At 40.1% G+C, this 20,258-nt stretch overlaps 1 protein-coding gene across 1 annotated transcript in view; it reads right to left on the bottom strand.

Moving 5' to 3' along the window:
* The window catches only part of PP2D1 (protein phosphatase 2C like domain containing 1), a 37,020-nt gene that overhangs the window by 2,008 nt on the left and 14,754 nt on the right, over positions 1-20,258 (bottom strand). Inside the window, exon 3 of the mRNA XM_036031650.1 lies at positions 9,837-10,870. Within this exon, the coding sequence (XP_035887543.1) occupies positions 9,837-10,870 (1,034 nt within the window). The remainder of the gene's footprint in view (positions 1-9,836; positions 10,871-20,258) is intronic.

The raw sequence follows: 20,258 nt of genomic DNA, 5'->3' as shown, positions 1-20,258 counted from the left end.
CTGACTGGGAATTGAACTGGCGACCCCTTGGTTTGCAGTCTGGCACTCAATCCACTGAGCCACACCAGCCAGGGCTAAACCCCCAGTTTATAAGGTAAAGGAGTTTAAATTTCAGAAGATTGAGGTCTATAGGCTAGTGTGATGGGACAGAAAACATAGGTTAGTGAGGGATTAGTATCAGGCATAGACTGAGCCTATTGTCTCTTTCACATAATGGAAATTGTTAAGGTATTTGAGTTAATCAGTTGGACCAAAAGTTGAAGATGTATGTGGAAAATATTTTAGGTCTAAGGACTGTATAAATGATAATCCTAAAAATTACATGACCTCTGCTTTGTAGTGGGGTTTATTAATTTGTATTCACATGTCTTTTTCTGCTGATTATTCTACTTAGACTCTGCAAAGGGTAAATCAGTAAAGTAATTAATTCGTCATCCTTGGCTGGTGTGGCTCAGTAGATTGAGCACTGGCCTATGAAGAAAAGTGTCTCCAGTTTGATTCCCAGCGTGTGCCAGGTCCCCAGTAAGGCAGGGGGGTGGGGGTTGTCTCCCTTTCTTTGTCCCTCCCTTCCCCTCTAAATAAATAAAATCTTTTTAAAAATAATTCTTGATTTTAGCTAGTTGTAAATTATTACTGTACCAGTGACAGGAAATGGCAACTTTGTAAAATGAATTGTTCTATAAGGAAGACAGTACCTCTTTTAAATTAAATTTAAATTTCTTTATGTGTATGCACACATGTAAGTAGTGCAACCATAGCTCTGAAAAATGGGACAGATTTTGGGCCAGAATAGTCAGAACTTCTGACTTCCTAAATGTTTACTTATGTTACAGTTCAAAGCCCATTTGGCAAAAAGAAAAAGCTTTATTTTTCTACTCTGAATTGAAGAGAATTTGATACAGTTATGTATTTAACATTGGAAGGGTAGTAAACTGATATTTTGATTTTAGTTGCCTTTGCAGAGAGCTTGATATACATAGCCATGTGCACTGTTTGCCTTCTTTTTTTTTTTTTTTTTAAATTGCTGTACTGGAGAATAGGAAATGCCATTTTGGCTGATTTTACTCTTTTGTTACTATTTTCTAGAAGAAGGGACACTAAATCATGGTTGCAGTTTTTGCTCTGCCATTGACTTCCTGTCTGACTTTAGGTGAGTTATTAAATTTCTTTGACAAATTATTGATCCTGATAAAAAAGGAGATGGTGCCTTCCAAATAACTCACATTCTTACCGTGTGAATGGCACGTGAAGAGAAGGTGAAAGTGAAGGACAGGTGCCTTGTACTTCTCAACTATTCATGCATAGTCCAGGAAGTAGAGGGATAAGTAAGACTGAGGGCCTGGAAGAGTGTTAATGGAACAGGTAAGAAAAATTGGATGTGCTAAGTCAATCGTTTTATTTCCTGGACCACCTAGGGTTGCTGTCAGCCGCAAATGGGGTGGTTGAAAGGGGTTGGCTATTAAGCTAAAAGTGAGGATAAGCTAATGAACAAAAAGCCCCAAGGAGGATGGAAAATGAGGAAGACTTTAAAACAGCACTGTATGTCCATGTGTCTGCAAAACAAGGAAGAGAGAGGAGCAAGTCATGACTAAAAGGGAGGACAGATTGGTTTTAAAGTTGGGTCCCTGTAACATCTGTTCAGAGAATATGAGAAATAGCAATGAACTGTGATGAAAATCCCCCACACAAAATTTTAATGAATCTAAGCATAAATAAAGAATTTAAATTCCTAGACAAAGTTATCAGTAGCTGGAGAAAGTGTGCTCTTGAGAAAATGTCACCAGAGCAAAAATGGAATGGCTGCTGGAAGAGTAACATGTTAGGGACATTAATCGTTCAGGGATTAAGAAAAACTGCTGTGAGATGGTACTTAAGCCTTTTTAAGATGTATAGTCCAATAAAGTGTTCCTTATGTAGAGGGCAAGGATGTAACTGCCTCCCCCAATTGCTGGGTTATTTCCAACTTGTGAAAACAATATTCCTGTGAATCAGAGGGACCTTAGAATACCAAGGGGAATTCTGGGTCTGAATGGACAAGATCAAGATTTTTTGCAGATGAAGCTAGCAAAGCTACTTGATAACATGACAGTTGAAGAAAGAATTAGAGAAAAGGAAAGTTTTATGTAGTGGTAAGAAAAGGAAACATACCTAGCCAGGATGCATGAGTGCCCTGGAATAAAAAGATGGCTTGCTTAGAAGAAAGAGCATGGGGAAAGGACAGACTTGGGAGCCTGGCACATCTGAACTTGAGTCCCAACTTTGTGTCCATGTGACCTTCACTAAGTCACTTTATGTACCTGAATAACTGATTTTCCACCTGCAGTGTTTTTTTGTCAAGGTTTTTGTGAGGATTTAAGAAGGTACTTTAATAAGTAGACACTTGATAAAGGTGTTCCATGAAGGGGAAAGCAGGCAACAAGCTTATTCAAAACAGATTGAGATGAAACTATATTTTGTATCAGACCCATTTATATAAAATATGAAAATCTTTTAAATATATTTTATTGATTATGCTATTACAGTTGTCCCATTTTCCCCCTTCATTCCCCTCCACCCTGCCCACCCCCTCCCACCCACATCCCCCCCTTTAGTTCATATCTGTGTGTCATAAGTTCTTTAGCTTCTACATTTTCCATACTATTCTTGCCCTCCCCCTGTCTATTTTCTACCTATTGTCTATGCTACTTATTTTCTGTATCTTTTCCCCCTCTCTCCTCCTTCCACTTCCCTGTTGCTAACCCTCCATGTGATCTCCATTTCTGTGGTTCTGTTCCTGTTCTAGTTTGCTTTGTTTGGTTTTGTTTTAGGTGTGGTTGTTAATAATTGTGAGTTTACTGTCATTTTACTATACATGTTTTTTTATCTTCTTTTTCTTAGATAAGTCCCTTTAACATTTCATATAATAAGGGCTTGGTGATGATGAACTCTAACTTGACCTTATCTGAGAAGCACTTTATCTGCCCTTCCATTCTAAATGAAAGCTTTGCTGGATAAGGCAATCTGGGATGTAGGTCCTTGTCATTCATGACTTGGAATACTTCTTTCCAGCCCCTTCTTGCCTGCAAGGTCTCTTTTGAGAAATCAGCTGACAGTTTGATGGGAACTCCTTTGTAGGTAACTAGCCCCTTATCTCCTGCTGCTTCTAGAATTCTCTCCTTCATTTTTACCTTGGCTAATGTAATTATGATGTGCCTTGGTGTGTTTCTCCTTGGGTCCAACCTCTTTGGGACTCTCTGAGCTTCCTGGACTTCCTGGAAGTCTATTTTCCTTGCCAGATTGGGGAAGTTCTCCTTTATTATTTGTTCAAATAACTTTTCCACTTGTTGCTCTTCCTCTTCCCCTTCTGGTACCCCTATAATTGGGATGTTGGAACATTTAAAGATGTCCTGGAGGTTCCTAAGCCTCTCCTCATTTTTTTGAATTCCTGTTTCTTCATTCTTTTCTGTTTGGTTGTTCCTTTCTTCCCTCTGGTTCCTTGCATTGATTTGAAACCCAGTTTTGTTTCCATCACTATTGGTTCCCTGTGCATTTTCCTTCATTTCTCTTATCGTAGCCTGCATTTGTTCATATAATTTATGACCAAACTCAACCAATTCCGTGAGCATCCTGATCACCAGTGCTTTGAACTGTGCATCTGATAGGTTGGCTATCTCTCGGTCGCTTAAAAAAAATGGCTCTGGGGCTTTTAATTCTGTTTGAGCCATCTATTTTATTTTATTATTTTATTTTTCCTTTGGTCTGGTTATGCCTGTTATGTATGAGGGGCAGAGTCTTAGGTGTTCACCAGTGCAAGACACCTCAGTCGCTGGGTTGTGACGTATGTGGGGGCGGGGTCCTAGAGGGAACAATGGTGCTGCTCCACTCTCTCTAGGACTTCAGTCCCCTTTGCCACTTCCCACAAGCAAATTGGGTCCTTCTGGTGCTCCCGGGCGGGTGGGCTTGTGTACTTTCTCGGACTCTGGGTCTCCCCAAGGATCCTCCTGTAAGGCTGAGAGAATCTCTGGGCCTCAACTCCCACCAGTGTTTTCAATCAGTGCCTTCAGGCTTTGTTTCCTGGCACTCGGTCCCTGGGTTGCGTGGTCTGTGTCGCTGCCTGTTTTCACTTAGTTTGCGTGCGAATGGAATATGTGGCTGCAGACAGCTGCCTTGTGCACCTCACTGGGTCTGCTCGTTGCCTCCCGCACCCAGGGTCTGCCACCGGTCGCTCAGCTGCCCCTGCGCTTCTGGGGTCCGCCAACTGCCATCTGCACCGTGCGTGCCCACGTCTGCCAGCCACCACTTTTTCCTGCCGGGACCCCTCGACCCCTCTCTGCAGCCCTCCAACTCTGCCCCTCCTTACTGGTCTGGATGAATGGTAGTCAGACTTCCATTTTTAGTTCATTTCTCTCGGTTCTGGTTGTTTTTTTGTTTCTAAATTCTTGTTGTCCTTAGTTTTGGTTACTTGAGGAGGCACAGTGAGACTACCTATGCCTCCATCTTGGCCGGAAGTCAAAATATGAAAATCTTTTATGAAATAGAATTATAGTTTAAGGGAATAGAAAAGAGTAACGGGAAATGAGGAGATAGTTATTCGGGAAACAAAAAGTAATTGAAAGTAGCATAAAATAAGGAAATTTAAATGCACGTGAAATATACCTAAAATGGAAACGTAACAGAAATGCATGTAAATAAATCATGTTAGGGAAACACCCTATCCAGTTTTCTTCAGGACTGTAGTTTTGGCAAAAAGAGCCTGAATTTGTATACATGGACACCAGGCTTCTTACTGAACACACAAGAGCCTCACTGATGTGGAGCTAGTCTTCACTGGATGTATAAAAAGTCCGTTCATTATGTAAGATGTATTTCATGATCATACATCTGGAGCCTAATGATACTTTATGCACCAGTCAACCAGCTGTCAAACATTTGTTGAATGTCTTCTCAGAATCAAGTTTGTGTATATGTGAGTCCACTACCAACCACCAATAACAGGGAAAGGAGGGATGGTAAAGTATGTAAAAGGTTGGTGTTGTTTAAGAATAGTTTCTTTCCTGCATAAAATAAGGTAGGTCTGGAGTTGAATTAGGTTTTAAGAGGAAAGGGTAGGGCTGGAAATGGTTTTAATAGCAACTTTGTAGACTACCAGGAGTGAACAAAATAAATCTTGATAGGAAAAGGACAAAATTAAACAAGATCTGCAAATATAGCATCAGTCATGAATGAAGGTGAAGACCACAGAAGAAGGAAGGTATACCCTAAAAACATAAGACAGTTGGTGATGTTTATTTGAAGTAACAGGACTAGCGTAAAGGAGATCAATGCATCGTTGATTAATAGTGATGTAACCTTATTTAAAACTTTGGTGACCTTCGGTCATCTCATTTATTAAAATATGGTTGTCCTGGCTGGCGTAGCTCAGTGGATTGAGCGTGGGTGTGAACCAAAGTGTCGCAGGTTCGATTCCCCGTCAGGGCACATGCCTGGGTTGCAGGCCATGACCCCCAGCAACCGCACATTGATGTTTCTCTCTCTCTTCCTCCCTTCCCTCTCTAAAAAATGGATACATAAAATCTTTAAAAAAAAAAAAAAAAAACATGGTTGTCCTTACTTCAAAGGTGGTGAGGATTAGATAAAGGATTATCTTGGTAACTTGGGGAAGAAGATCAGGAAGGGGACTTGAGCTGGCCAACAATTAAAGAATTGGGAATAATAGAAGAGAAGTGGGTACAGCCCTGCTTCCTCTTTGGATCTTGAGTGGGTTCGTGGAGCAGAAAACTAGACGCTAGAGAACAAAAGTAGTTTGAGGGGCCTCATTAATAAAAAGTATTAAGAACAAATAGTCTAGACAATAAATATTGGAATAGCAGATACAGTAAAATAAATACTACAAAGGAGCAGTATGTGGCAGTCTGGGTCTCCGATGGACTTTCCACTGAGAACCAGAAATGCCCTGGATGATTTGCATATACTTTTGGGTCAGATGCAGTGATGAGCTATTAAGAAAGAGTTCTCAGGTCAGAAGAGTACGGGCTAAATAAATGAGCTTTTAATTTTCACAAGGTTGTAGAACAGGAGGCAAAACCTAGGGCCTGTCTAAGGTGGGGAAAATCAATGGTTCTTCCCAACACAGCTAGTACCTGAAAGGATCATGACCTCACTGAAAACAATGAACTAAAACATGCCTCTTACCACCACCCAAATAACAACAACAAAAAGACTATTTCAAGCTGAAGATGAACAGTGGAAAAAGAAAGGGAACTACCATTTCGAACCACCGACCTTCATGTACAGACATTCCTTGTTCTATTGCTCTTCATTGTGCTTCATATATGCTGCATTTTTTTCACTGAAACCCTCCCCCAGCAAAAAAGATTATGACTTGCTTTATTGCAGTGGTTTGGAGCCGAACTCACATTTCTGAGGTTTGTCTGTATTTGTTGTCTGGAAAACCTCAAGTTGCTTGTGTTAACAGGCAGCAGCAAATGCATACTCAGGATAACATAGGCCTCTGGTGATTCCCCAAAATAAAAAATTTAGGCAATTTCTGCTGCTGGCCAGTGACTGGAATTACCTTTCATCTGTGTTGAGGTGACTGAACTGAGTCTGAGGATACCAATGGAGCTGTTGACCTAGGATAGACTATCACAGAGACAAGCTGCAGAGAAGCCTCCCCCAGTGTTCAGTAGGATGTCAACCAAGGTGTGTATGAGGAAACCCCCTCCCAACACTGGCAAAAAACAAAGCAAACAACTGTTTTAAAAGGATTAAAGAGAATAGCACCCAGGGCTCACCTAGGGTTGGTAACAATGTCTGTTCTCACCAGTCATACTGGAAAAATATAAATTAGTGGGTCATTAGGTAGTGAACTTAGGAAGGTCTCGCCTCAGTAGAGGAAAATATTTAGCCCTAAATGGAGCACTATCCTGGACATGCCTGACAAATCATAAAAGGTACATCTAAGAGGATCAAACTATTTGGGGAATAACTTCATCCCAAAACAAAGCTTAAAATAATGTCCAAAAAAAAAAAAAGAAGAAGAAAATATGCCCCCATGCTAACCGCTATAGCCTCTGAAAATGATCTTATTTGGCGGGGGGGAAAAACAGTTTTGCAAGTGTAATTGAATCTTGAGATCATCCAAGTTGGTCCTAAATCCAAAGAACAGAATCCTTATTAGAGAAGAGAAACACAGAAGAGTGGGAAGCCGTGAGTAGATGGAGGTAGAGATTGGAGTTTTGCAGCCACTGGCCAAGGGGTGCCTGGAGCCACTGCAGGCTGAAAGAAGCAAGCGTTTTCCCTTAGAGGCTTCAGAGGAAGCATGGCCTTGCCAACACTTTAATTTTAGGTTTCTGGCCTCCAGAACTGGGAGAGAATGGAGTTTTGTTGTTGAAAGCAGCCAAGTTCGTGTTAATTTGTATGGCAGACCTAGGAAATGAGAACACCAGGCATGCGAGTAAGCAAGAAAATCCTGCCACAATAAAATGAAAAAAGCGAACAATGGAAACTAACTCAGAAATGACACAGATGTTGGAATCAGTAGGCAAGAACATTAAAAGTTACAACAGCATGCCCTATGTTTAAAAAGTTAAGTACAAACATGGAAGATAACTTAAAAAATGAAACTTCTAAAGATGAAAACTACAATGTTAACAATGAAAACACAGTGGATGCGATTAATGGAAAATTAGCCATTGCAGAAGAAAAGATGAGTGATTTTGAAGACAGCAATAAAAATTCTAAAACAAAGCATGGAGCCAAAAAGTTTTTAAAAATGAAAAGAGCATTATGGAGATTTTGGATAATTTCAACTGGCCTGAAGTATATCATTGAAATTCCTTAAGGATAAGAGAAAACAGAGCAGGATGGAATTTGAAGTACAGTACAATCAGTTTTGCTTAAAACCAATGATACAACCTTTACACCATCCAAAGAGAGTAATCATATTATAGGCAGAGAGGAACAGTGATTCTAGACAACAGATTCCTCATCATAAACAATGCAATGTAGATCAGCGATTCCACTTCTGGGAATATACCCAAAGAAATTCAAAAAAATATAGGCACTCCTATGTCATTGGCAGCATTGTTTACAATAGCCAAATTTAGAACAGCGCAAGTGTCCAGTAGATGAGTAGACAAAAAAGCTGTGGCACATTTACACAATGGAATACTACTCAGCTGTTAAAAGGAAATTTTTACCTTTTGTGACAGCATGAATGAGAGACCTGGAGAGTTTTATGCTAAGTGAAATAAGCTAGTTGGAGAGAGACAAGTTCCATATGATTTCACTTATATGTGGAATCTAATGAACAAAACAAAATGGGAACAGACTCAACAATACAGAGATCAGACTGACAACTGTGAGAGGGGGTGGGGGGTTGGGGAACTGGGTGAAAAAGGGGAAGGGATGAAAAAAAAACTCATAGATATGGAAAATAAAATAAAAAATACCTTCACAGCAACAAGGAAAGAAGGAAGAATCTGTCAATCTAGAATTCTACACCAAATAAATACACATCTTTGAAAAAAAATAGTGTGAATAGTTTCTTAAGATTCATCACCAGAAGATACATACTATATTATAAAAACTATTAAAAGACATTTTCAAGCAGGAGGAAAATAATACCAGACAAATATAGATCTACAAAAAGGAATAAAGACCACCAGGAATGGTAACTACATGGGTAGATATGTCAATTTGAAATTTATTTTAAATGCTTAAACAACAAGAATACATATTATATGTAATACACAGGGTCTGGCAGAAGTAATACCTGCTTATGTGTGGTTGGTAGGATAATAATATGAGTGCAATAACTTAGTTTCAATTTGAAAATTTCACCTTAAATGTCATATGGTGTACTTGAGTGTGATATTTTGTGTTACAGAATTACATGCTTATAATTTTGTAATATAAAAGGGACATTATTTGTGCCTGACCCTGTATATTTTGTTAAGATGACAATACTTGAATTGGTCTGCAGAATCAACATAATGCTTTTTTTGGTAGAAACCAAAATATCCTAGATTTTTTTTTTTTTTTAGAAATTGACAAGCTGATCTTAAAATTCATATGAAGCTCTGGTTGGTGTGGCCCAGTGGGTTGAGTGCCGGCCTGCGAACAGAGAGGTTGCTGATTCCATTCCCAGTCAGGCCACATGCCTGGGTTGCAGGCCAGGTCCCTAGGTGGGGGCATGTGAGAGTCGGCCATTTGATGTTTCTCTCCCTCACGTTCTCCCTCCCTTCCTCGCTCTCTAAAAATAAATAAATAAAATCTTTTGCTATGACTAAAAATTGAAAAAAAATTAAAAGAATACAGTAAATATTTGAGAATATATACCCATAAATTGAGGCACGAACTATTGTTTTCTGTAAGGTGAAACTGATGTTACTTGGCCAGTGAGCACAGCGTGGCCTATTGAAAGTATATTAATTACCAGAATAACCAACCCAAATGAACCAAATGAACAATTGGACCACATGAACAATTATACTAACAGTATCGAAGAACTTTCCATTCTCTTGAAAAAGAGAAGTGGGAGAAAGGTTTTTTTGTTTCATTCAGATCTAAACAAATATATTTGCTTTGCCTTTATCAACAGCTGTATTGCTACCCACTTAGGAAATTTAATGTTTTTAATACATTATTTCATATATGTGCCTCCTTGATAAATAAATGCAATTAATTGTGTGCCTGCAATATGCATTTAAACTGGGTATTGGTCATTTCTTAAATTAGTCAATTCAATTTCTAGGCATTAAGAAGTCACGAAATAATTTTGGAAGCATAAGAGCCTTCGCTGCCAGGAATAAAAAACGTTACGGTTGTAACCTGACATTATTCAATGTACATACCAGTGTTTGCAACATGTAGTTCTCCATAAATTATTTGTGGCAACCTCTTTGGCCAACCATTACGATCAGTAGTTCCCCTCTGACTCTTGGTATAGGGACTCTTAATCTTGCATTCCAATATACAGGCAACTGCAGAACAGCCACTCCATTGAACCCTAGATACTTCTTTCCTTCCAAGACGTAAAAGCCTATCCATTCTCCAAAATGCTTTTGCAAAGGCTTTGTGTATGTTCTCCAGCTCACGCCTGAACTCTTTTCGTTTCTTCATAGAGAATAGGACTTCCATAGCTCTATATTCTTCCCTAAACACTGTATGAAAGGAACTGATTAGTTTTTGCTCTTCAGTGGTCATTTGGTAGGAAGGATCAAATCTGGAAAGTTGATGGAGAAGCAAAACTGGGAGTTCCATAGATGTCAAGTCTGCCGCTGAGGCACCATGATGCCCATCAAACAAACCGAAAAAACACACATTGGGTTTATTGCCAAAATTATTTACAACAGTGAATTTATCATTCATATCAACTTTCCATGTAGCATTCCTGTCATCGCAAATGGCTACTCCTTTAATTAACAGATGGCAGATTTTTTGTGGATATATGGAACTGTTGTGAATGTTATCAATATTATGGTATGCTGGTATTTGTTTCTTCCAAAGTAGTTCAACAGCATTATTAATGTTCTGTAGAACTTTTTCAGTAAATGTAAAAGATGACAATAGTTTAGTAATTGCTAGCTGTCTCTGATTAGCAATCACTGAGGGTGCTGGCTTACTGTCACCCTTCTGTGGAAGACCCAGTGTGGCCAGAGCTGCGTGTTGTTTTTTATGGAGGAAAAGCTCAGGTAGGCCAATTCTGCGCTTGCAGATGGAACAGGGACATGTGATTCCTTGATCAGAGGTCTGCTCGTCGTGGTCTTCATAGTCGCTTGTTAGTGTGTCCTTCTTTATAATAAGCTTTTTTGGTAAAGGTGGGATTTCCTCATCTGAATCAAATGTTGATGTCTTCTCATCCCATTCTCTTGATTTCCAAAACACTCTGCAAACAAGATAAAGAAAATTGAGTTACATCTCAGGAATAATGCACTGAAAATCTCTTCAAGCAGACCTTTATCTTCGTAATTTGCTTTGGTTCCTCCCAATTTTATATAGGCCTAGAATTGAATATTCTGATGCATCTTTCTGTGATTCCTCCAAAAACCACATAGTTAATACTGAATAACTTGGTGATTGACCTGATGACAGAACGAAATAAATGCAAAATCTCCACAGAGTCAGCCAGACACCTAAGAACAAATACTCAGAGAAATCAGCCCAATGTTTAACCCCAGGTATACAGATATACATGCTTGACACCTAGGAATTTGATTTCAAAATATGAGCATAATTACTTTTGTACTCTGTGTTAGCTGACTTAAAATACTTTTGTCCTAATTAAAGGGTTCACAAGAAAATGGGAGACACTAAAACCAAACTGCATGTAAGAACAGAATTTTTTAGGTCTGCAGTGGAAAAGAGGTATGGACTGAGGAAAGGGGGGAAAAGATGTGGGGCTGGATGATAGCTTTCTGGAGCACTGACACCCTTCCTATCAGAGGCATCTAGAGCAGTATTCAGCACATGAGACATTTTTATTTATTTTATGCACAACTCCTAAGGCATGGGATCTTTGCAAGGTCCTATGGAAATATTAGAGACCTAAGAAAAAGGCTTTGGTTATAAAATATTTCAAAATCTGAAACATCCAAGTCTGTGGCTTCAAGTGCTATGAAATGTGGCATTTTGAAACCTAGATCACTTGAGTTCAACTCACATAAACTTTATTTGATATGAGTACGTTTAATGCATTAGATGTAATGAAGGGTGGGGCCTACAGAAATAAGAATGTCTGGAGAACACAGGGACTTAAAACATCCTAAGTATTATAATAAGTATTCTAGAATGTTGATGGTTTAGGTAAGAAATGAGTCTGTTTCGTGTCCTCAATAATAATGACAAAATAATATTTTTATATAATAATAATATATAATGAAAAAAGCATTTTTAAGTTCAATATAGAAGGATACAAGTAGAAACAAAAGAATTTTCTATTTGTCTCTCCATCCCACTCTCAACTCCCAAATCTCAGTTCCAGTAGTAGTTAACAGCTTTCTATCTTTCCAAATATGTAGTGTATATTTGTAATAGATATTACTATACAATAATTTTAAATATTATGAATACTATATTGATATATAATATGGTATAAATTATACTGATATATTAACATAAATATATCAATATATATCATAATGATTATATAATTTACATATATAATAATATATATGTAATCTTTTCTGAATTATAAGTAGGATCATATTTTGCATACCATCCTAGAATCTGCCATTTTCACTCAATACTATATCATGACCTCATATTGAAAATTCAAGCATTGAAAGTTTGAATACAGACAGACAATATACTGTGAATGATGTAGACTTTGGATTTTTTAAACTGTCTTAACTTACTAACTATACAACCTTAGTCAAAATAGTCAATTTCTCAGAGCATCTGCTTTTTTATCTGTAAAGCAAACAGGGCTGGTTTTAGCATCAAACAAGATACATGGTGAAGCGATTAGCGATAGGGGACACTCAAAACAATGGCTGCCCCTCCTCTGCCAAGTGAACAGGACACTGAGAACCATAACATGTGAAAACATACTACTTACAGACATGAAATTTCAGTGCTTAGGGAGAAATGTATTCTTCATAAAACTAGTTGAAGAAAATATCAGTAAATCAATGAGAGAATTTTTCAAAGCAGAAACTTAATCTGAGTATTTCAGAATTAAGTAATGTGCATGTATTAATACATTATGATAAAATGTACAAATAGATATCATTGCCTGCTTACAGTTATGTTATTCTGTTTAATACATAATAATAAACTGGGCAAACAAAATGCACAATTTTGAGAAATGTCAATAAATTAAAAATGAATGTATAAATAAAGTAGTGGCTATAGAAAATAAGCAAACATCTTTAAGATTCTTGGCAATAGAATTTTCACCCTATAAACTATGTGAAAATCTCATCTCTAGGAAAGACTTTTGTGATGTGATAAATAAAATGATGGGCTATGTGATAGGCAAGTAGGCTTTAGCAAACTTTATATATGGTTTACACATGGCAATATAATTAAAAATTAAAGAGATAAGCAAAGCTATGATAAGTTTGAAGTGCTTTTGCTGCTTTTCTAATTTATATTTAATTCCCTAAAGTCACAACTGTATTAGATATAGCTACTAATGTCTATTTAGAATCTTATTTACAAATTTCCACTGTATAAATGCTTCTAGAACTATTAGCATATTAGCAAGCCTCCCTGGATCTGTCTAATCAACCAATTTTTGTTTCATTTTTTATGGAAAAATTTAAAGTTACATAAAAATTGAGAGAAGAATACAATGAGCCCCAATATACCCATCACCAGTTTTAACCATTATCAACATTTTTTCATTTATTTTGTCTGTGTCCTCAGCCACTTTATTTTATTCTATTATTTATTATTTATAAGTTTTTTATTAGAGAGAGGGGAAGAGAAGGAGAAAGATAGGGATAGAAACATTAAAGTGTGGTTGCCTCTCAAGCACCCCATACTGGGGACCTGGCCTGCAACCCAGGCATGTGCCCTGAGTGCGAATCCAACTGGAGACCCTTTGGTTTGCAGTCTGTGCTCAATTCACTGAGTTACACCAGTCAGGGCCTATTCTATTTATTTTTTTCATGGAAAATTTTAAAGTCAGTCCCCAAATTATGTCGCTCTTAAATACTTCAGTCTCATCAACAAATGTGATCAGCATCCACTGACTTCTTCAGTCCCTGCAATAGGCCAACTACTGTGCACAGAGCGTAAGATACACAGACAGGTCAGGCTTGTGTCCTGCCCTTGAAGTTACAGGGGAAGAATTGGTAGTGCTGTCCGTATGCTCATACAAAGGGTTACGCAGGTCAGATGGAGCCCAGGACAGAGTCCCATTACAGTGTCCGACCAGCGGCCTACCCCTTCATCTAGGTGAAAAGGCCTTATGAGACCTGAGAAGCTGACCTAGAAAAACTCACGACTGAGAGAAGTCAGAAAGGAGTCCAAAGTAAATCCAAGGGACATGCCTGTTAGCAGCAGGAGGGAAAAGACCCAGCAATGGAAATAGACAAGTAAGCCGAGAAGTAGGGAAAGAGAATGGATACTGGCAGTCTTTTAAGCATTTCTGACCAAAATGTATATTAAACATTTCAATTGCTATTATTTGGTAACATGCAGGCAAAGGTTACATTCTTTCTGAGGCTTGATGAACTCTTGGAAAAATATATAATACACCTTAATACTATTTTTTGACCTTGACTCAATCTTTTCTAATAGATAGCCATAATACACCACTTTCTCAGGGAGCCATTCTTAGGATATAATGTCATTTATATATTCATTCATTCATTCATTCATTCAGCAAATACTTGAGTGTCTGCAATAGGCCAGGTACTGTTTGATTTTCTGGAGATATAGCAGTGAACAAAATGGGCCCAGACTGAGAAGAAGTTCATATTCTGGTATGTAAAACAGAAAATAAATAAAGGACACATGTAAACATAATTCCAGACAGGCAAGTACTCTTATGAAAAGTGTAGCAGATTTGGAGTAGAGAGAGGAATGGATGCCCTGTTCTGCATAAGGTAGTCAGAGGAACATATCCTTGTTTCCTGCACAGAGCCTAACAAGGAGCCAAGGCTTCATCTGATTACCAAGTACATAGAGGGAAAAGAATATTGCAAATGTAATTGCTCATTGATTACATTTGTTATTCAGTAACAATAGAGCAAATTTACCTGAAAGCACTATATTCTTCCATGTTCCTTTGGCATTGTTACCTTCCTTTGCCCTCTCTTTGCCACCTTTCCCCAGCGCTGTTCCTCCAGCTTGGGTGGGGGTGGCAACGGCAGTGACGGGGACGTGCTGGCGGCAGTGGTGACGGCCGCGGCGGGGGTTCCACTGACTCCATGGCACACACCTGTCTGCACGGAACGTTCGCTACATCACCCGGAACCTCAGTCAGAACTCACTTTATGAGGTAAACAACAAGGTCCCAAATTCTATGAACAAACTAGTCTTCGAAATTTCTGAAGGGTTACTCATTAAATATATTATTTTATGCTTGCATAATAAGATGCACTTTTTTTTTAATATATTTTATTGATTATGCTATTACATTTGTCCCATTTCCCCCTTCTCTCCCCTCCACCCTGTACCCCCCTCCCACCCACATTTCCCCCTTTAGTTCATGTCCATGTGTCATACTTATGAGTTCTTTAGTTTCTACATTTCCCATACTATTCTTGCCCTCCCCCTATCTATTTTCAACCTACATTCTATGCTACTTATTCTCTATACCTTTTCCCCCTCTCTCCTCCTCCTACCCCCCTGCTGCTAACCCTCCATGTGCCCTCCATTTCTGTGGTTCTGTTCCTGTTCTAATTGTTTACTTAGTTTCTTTTGGTTTTGCTTTAGGTGTGGTTGTTAATATTTGTGAGTTTGCTGTCCTTTTACTATACATGTCTTTTCTTTATCTTCTTTTCTTAGATAAGTCCCTTTAGCATTTCATAAAATAAGGGCTTGGTGATGATGAACTCCTTTAACTTGACCTTATCTGAGAAGCACTTTATCTGCCCTTCCATTCTAAATGAGAGCTTTGCTGGATAGAGCAATCTGGGATGTAGGTCCTTGTCTTTCATGACTTGGAATATTTCTTTCCAGCCCCTTCTTGCCTGTAAGGTCTCTTTGGAGAAATCAGCTGACAGTCTGATGGGAACTCCTTTGTAGGTTACTGTCCCCTTACCTCTTGCTGCTTCTAGGATTCTCTCCTTCGTTTTTACCTCGGCTAATGTAATTATGATGTGCCTTGGTGTGTTTCTTCTTGGGTCCAACTTCTTTGGGGCTCTCTGCGCTCCTTGGATTTCTTGGAAGACTGTTCCCTTTGCCAGATTGGGGAAGTTCTCCTTTATTATTTGTTCAAATACGTGCTCAATCTGTTGCTTTTCCCCTTCTGATTCTGGTACCCCTATAATTCGGATATTGGAATGTTTAAAGGTGTCTTGGATGCTCTTAATCTTTTCCTCAATTTTTTGGATTCTTATTTCATCATGCTTTCCTGCTTGGTTGATTCTATCTTCCTTCTGGTCCACTGTATTGTTTTGAGACTCATATTCCTTCCTTTCACTATTGGCTCTCCTCCGCGTGTCTTCCTGCATCTGTTTTATGGTAATCTGCATTCTTTCATCTAAATTTCATCCAAAATCAACCAGTTCCGTGAGCTTTCTGATCACCAGTGTTTTGAACTGCGCATCTGATAGATTGGCTAATTCTTGGTCGCTCAACAGGATGAGTCCTGGGGGACTGATCTGCTCTGTTGAAAACATGGTTATTTTTTCCCCCCTGTCTCTCCTTTTTTTTTCCGGTCTGGTTGCTCTTGTTACGGTGGGGGGCGGAGCCTTAGGTGCTCACCAGGGCTGGGCACCCCAGTCGCTAGATTGTGACGTTATAAGTGGGGGCGGGGCGGGAGAAAACAATGGCGGTAGTTCCGTTCCCCTGGACTCAGGCCCTTGTCTGGGCTTCTGGGCCGCGACTTCTGCCCTGGTCCACAATCGCTACCCCTCTGGGTCTGCCAGCCGCAGCTTGCGTACTCAGGGATCACCGCTGCCTTCTTACGCGCCGGATGGCTTTTGCGCCGATTTCGCGCCAAACCTTCCCCCGACCTCCGTGCGCCGCCGACCCGAGCCAGCCCCAGGCCCGCCCGGCTCGTCTTCTCCTACCAGTCCGGATGAATGCGTCTACTTCAACTTCTTGGCTGCCCGACTTCCATTCAGATAAATCCTCTGCCGGATCTGGGTGTTATTCCGATAGTGAATTATTGTTGTAAATTATTGGTTTTCTGATCTTGGTTGTATGAGGAGGTACGGTGCGTCCACCTATTCCTCCATCTTGCCGGAAGTCCAATATGCACTTTTAAAATAGTGATTTCAGGAGACACATCTTAATATACAAATCAGTTGCCTTCCCACTGACGTATATCTAAGGCATCTCAGGCCATCTCTCCAGGATACCCCCTCCTAACTGTGCTGTAGAGTCTGCCCTATCCATCTCACCGTTCCAAGTCACAGCCTGCAAGTTATAGACCTTTTCTGGACTGTCCGTTTGTATCTTGAGCCTGCCTTCACTCCTGACCAATAACTTTAGTCCATAGGTTCTTAATCGACAGCTGCTTTCCACTCTCTCACCCGAGGCTAGATTAGAACTAGAGCCATGAATCAGCTTCTTGCACATTAAAGAGATTTGGACAAGCTCGGGTGCTTACTGGACATCTCCGTGGTCAGCTTGAAGTCGTGATCAAAATGGAGTTAACCACTTTTCCTCCAGAGTCTTCCCCACTGTTAGCTGGGTGAGATTGGAAACTAGTTTCCCAGAAACCCTACCTTGTGTGGTTTCAGGTTAAAGTTGGCCAGGAAAGGAATTGGGAGCACTACATCTGAATGCCATCATGGTGCAATGAGATGACCCACAGAGACAGAAGTGCCTGGTGGGTTCCAGCTTGTCCTTGCTCCCTCTACTGTGCATTCAGCTCTTCCTACAAGCCCTACTGACCAACAGCAGCCCCAGATCCATCAGATGCCTGCCTTTGGCCCCGACAAAGCAAATGCTTCCTTTAGAGTTCTCATCAGCCTTCCCTTTATGGTCCTTCTTTGGTGGCTGGGCCATCCTTGGCTTCTCAGACTGACTAGCTGGGGACTTCCCTGGTCCCTCAACTCCCCTCCCCAGAGGTCTAATTTCAACAATGAATTTTTTTTAATGTTTAGAGAGAGGGGAAGGGAGGGAGAAAGAGAGGGAAAGAAACATCAATGTGTGGTTGCCTCCTATGCACACCCACAACTGGGGACCTGGCCTGCAACCCAGGCATATGCCCTGACTGGGAATCCAACCAGCGACCCTTTGGTTCGGAGGCTGGCACTCAATCCACTGAGCCATAAGACCCAGGGCTCAACAATGAATTATTTATTCTGTAGTTCTTACAGTTTGGCTTTACTAATTGATCCCTAATTAAAATAAATACTGCCACCACCACCCTGTCCTCCCTTTCAGGATATATGCGTTAATGATTAAGGCCCTTGTGACGTCCTTCTTCAATGTCTCTCTAGTCACCCACTTGCCTCCTTCCCCACTGCCACCACTGTTTCAGGGCACCAGACTATTTTGCCTGACTTGCTGCACCAGCCTCCTTCCTCCTCCACCCACCTCCAGTGTGCTCACCTCTCTGCATTCCCCTCGGAGCGGCAGACGTGATCCAACTGTCTAAGGCTTCTCACTGGCCTGCTCTTGTTCTTGAGACAAGCTCCTTAAAGTGTTTGAGAAATCTCTGCCTCCTTGACTTCTGAGAACCTCTCATCGTTGTCCCCTCACCCCATGCCAATACTGTGTAGAGACGCTAAACACATCTTTACACATTTGGTAGGAAATGCTGTGGGACACTTTTAATCTGAATGCCTTATTATCCGATTGCTTTTTAATTCACAACACGGATGCATGTACTGCATATTCATCTCCAGCAGCTGCATCACCCCCGCACCACTGTAAGTGTGGGGAGGAGTGAGGCATCTTCTGCAAGCAAGTCCTGGGTCTCCTGCAGGCCCCGCTGCCGGGGGTGGGGCACCTCTCGGGGTGGCTGCGGTGCTCGTCTCTCACCTCCAGGTGCAGCTCTCAGGCTGTGACGAGGGTAGTAGGAAAACCCCCTTACAGAAGGTGACCAGTGACTTAATGCCAACTTTTTTACAGAGAAAAACAGTGAAAACATATTCCGGATGAAATTCTTCCCCAGAGGGAATGTGGTTATATCTCTACATGGGTCCTCGGTAAATTGTTGTCTTCCAAGGTGTATGTGAGGTCAGTTGATTTTGGTTATTTTATTAATTGATGATTTTATTGATGCTATTTTATTGATTTAAAAACATGTTGTACTTTTATTTATTTATTTGATACCCAGTTAATGCATTCTTCTTTTTATAACATTCAAACCATAAAGAAATATGTAGAGAAAGAGCAGGAGTCTCTCTTTCCTCAAGGTAAACGCTGCCCAAAATCAGGTGTATACTGTTCCAGACTGGTTTCTACCTATTTTCATATTTACATGAGAACATGGACACAATCTGTTTTTAGACTTGGGTTTAATCTGTATCCAGTTAGCTGCACAAATTCTAAATGTACAGCTTGATGAGTTTTTATATAAGAATATATTTGTGGGCTCCATTACATCTTCTTTAAAATATTTTATTTATTTTTTACCTGGCTGGCATAGCTCAGTGGATTGAGCACGAGCTGCGAACCAAAGCATCACAGGTTCGATTCCCAGTCAGGGTACATGCCTGGGTTGCAGGCCACAGCCCCCAGCAACCGCACATTGATGTTTCTCTCTCTCTCTCTCTCTTTCTCCCTCCCTTCCCTCTCTAAAAATAAATAAATAAATAAAATCTTTTTTAAAAATTTGCATCTTTAAAAAATATATATATTTTATTTATTTTTAGAGAGAGGGGAAAGGACGGAGAACAAGAGGAAGAAAAACACTGATGTGTGAAAGAAACATCAATTGGTTCCCTCTCACATGTCCCCAACTGGGGACCTGGCCAACAACCCAGGCATGTGCCCTGACTGGGAATCAAACCGGAAACCTTTTGGTTCGCAAGCTAGTGCTCAATCCACTGAGCCCCCCTAGCCAGGGTTTCATTACATCTTGTTTTCTGTATTTTTTAATTATCTTGGCAATGTAATCATAATATTATTCTGTACATGTTATACGTCACTGGTTATGAGGAGGGAATTTAAAAATATTTTGGGGGGGGAGGGGATTTTTTAAGTTAGTAACTATCAACCTATCCCATTCTGTTTAATAATTTTTATTTTATTTTATTTATTTATTGAGAGAGGGGAAGGGAGAGAGAAAGATCAATATGTGAGAGAGAAACATCCATTGGTTGCCTCTCACATGCCCCCAACTGGGGACCTGGCCTGCAACCCAGGACTGTGCCCTGACTGGGAATCAAACTGGTGACCTTTTTGGTTTGCAGGTCAGTGCTCAATCCACTGAGCCACACCAGCCAGGACTGTCTCATTCTTTTTAACTACCATATTATGTTCCATGGTGAATGAAAAGATGTTACAGATCATTTAGCCATTTACACATAATGATGGAATTTACTTTTTATTATAACATGACAATGAACATGAACACATGTGTACAAGCTCCTCTGTACATGTGCTAGCACGTGTGGGATATCCAAACCACAGGAAGTCTGCACACCAAATGGAAGGACCAAGGGCCCGGGGCAGGCAGGCTGGACTCCAACCCTAGC

This window comes from Phyllostomus discolor, chromosome 7 (assembly GCF_004126475.2).
Source record: "Phyllostomus discolor isolate MPI-MPIP mPhyDis1 chromosome 7, mPhyDis1.pri.v3, whole genome shotgun sequence".
Classification (NCBI taxonomy): domain Eukaryota; kingdom Metazoa; phylum Chordata; class Mammalia; order Chiroptera; family Phyllostomidae; genus Phyllostomus; species Phyllostomus discolor.
Note: the sequence above shows the minus strand (reverse complement) of the source record. Positions and strands in the feature narration are given on the sequence as shown.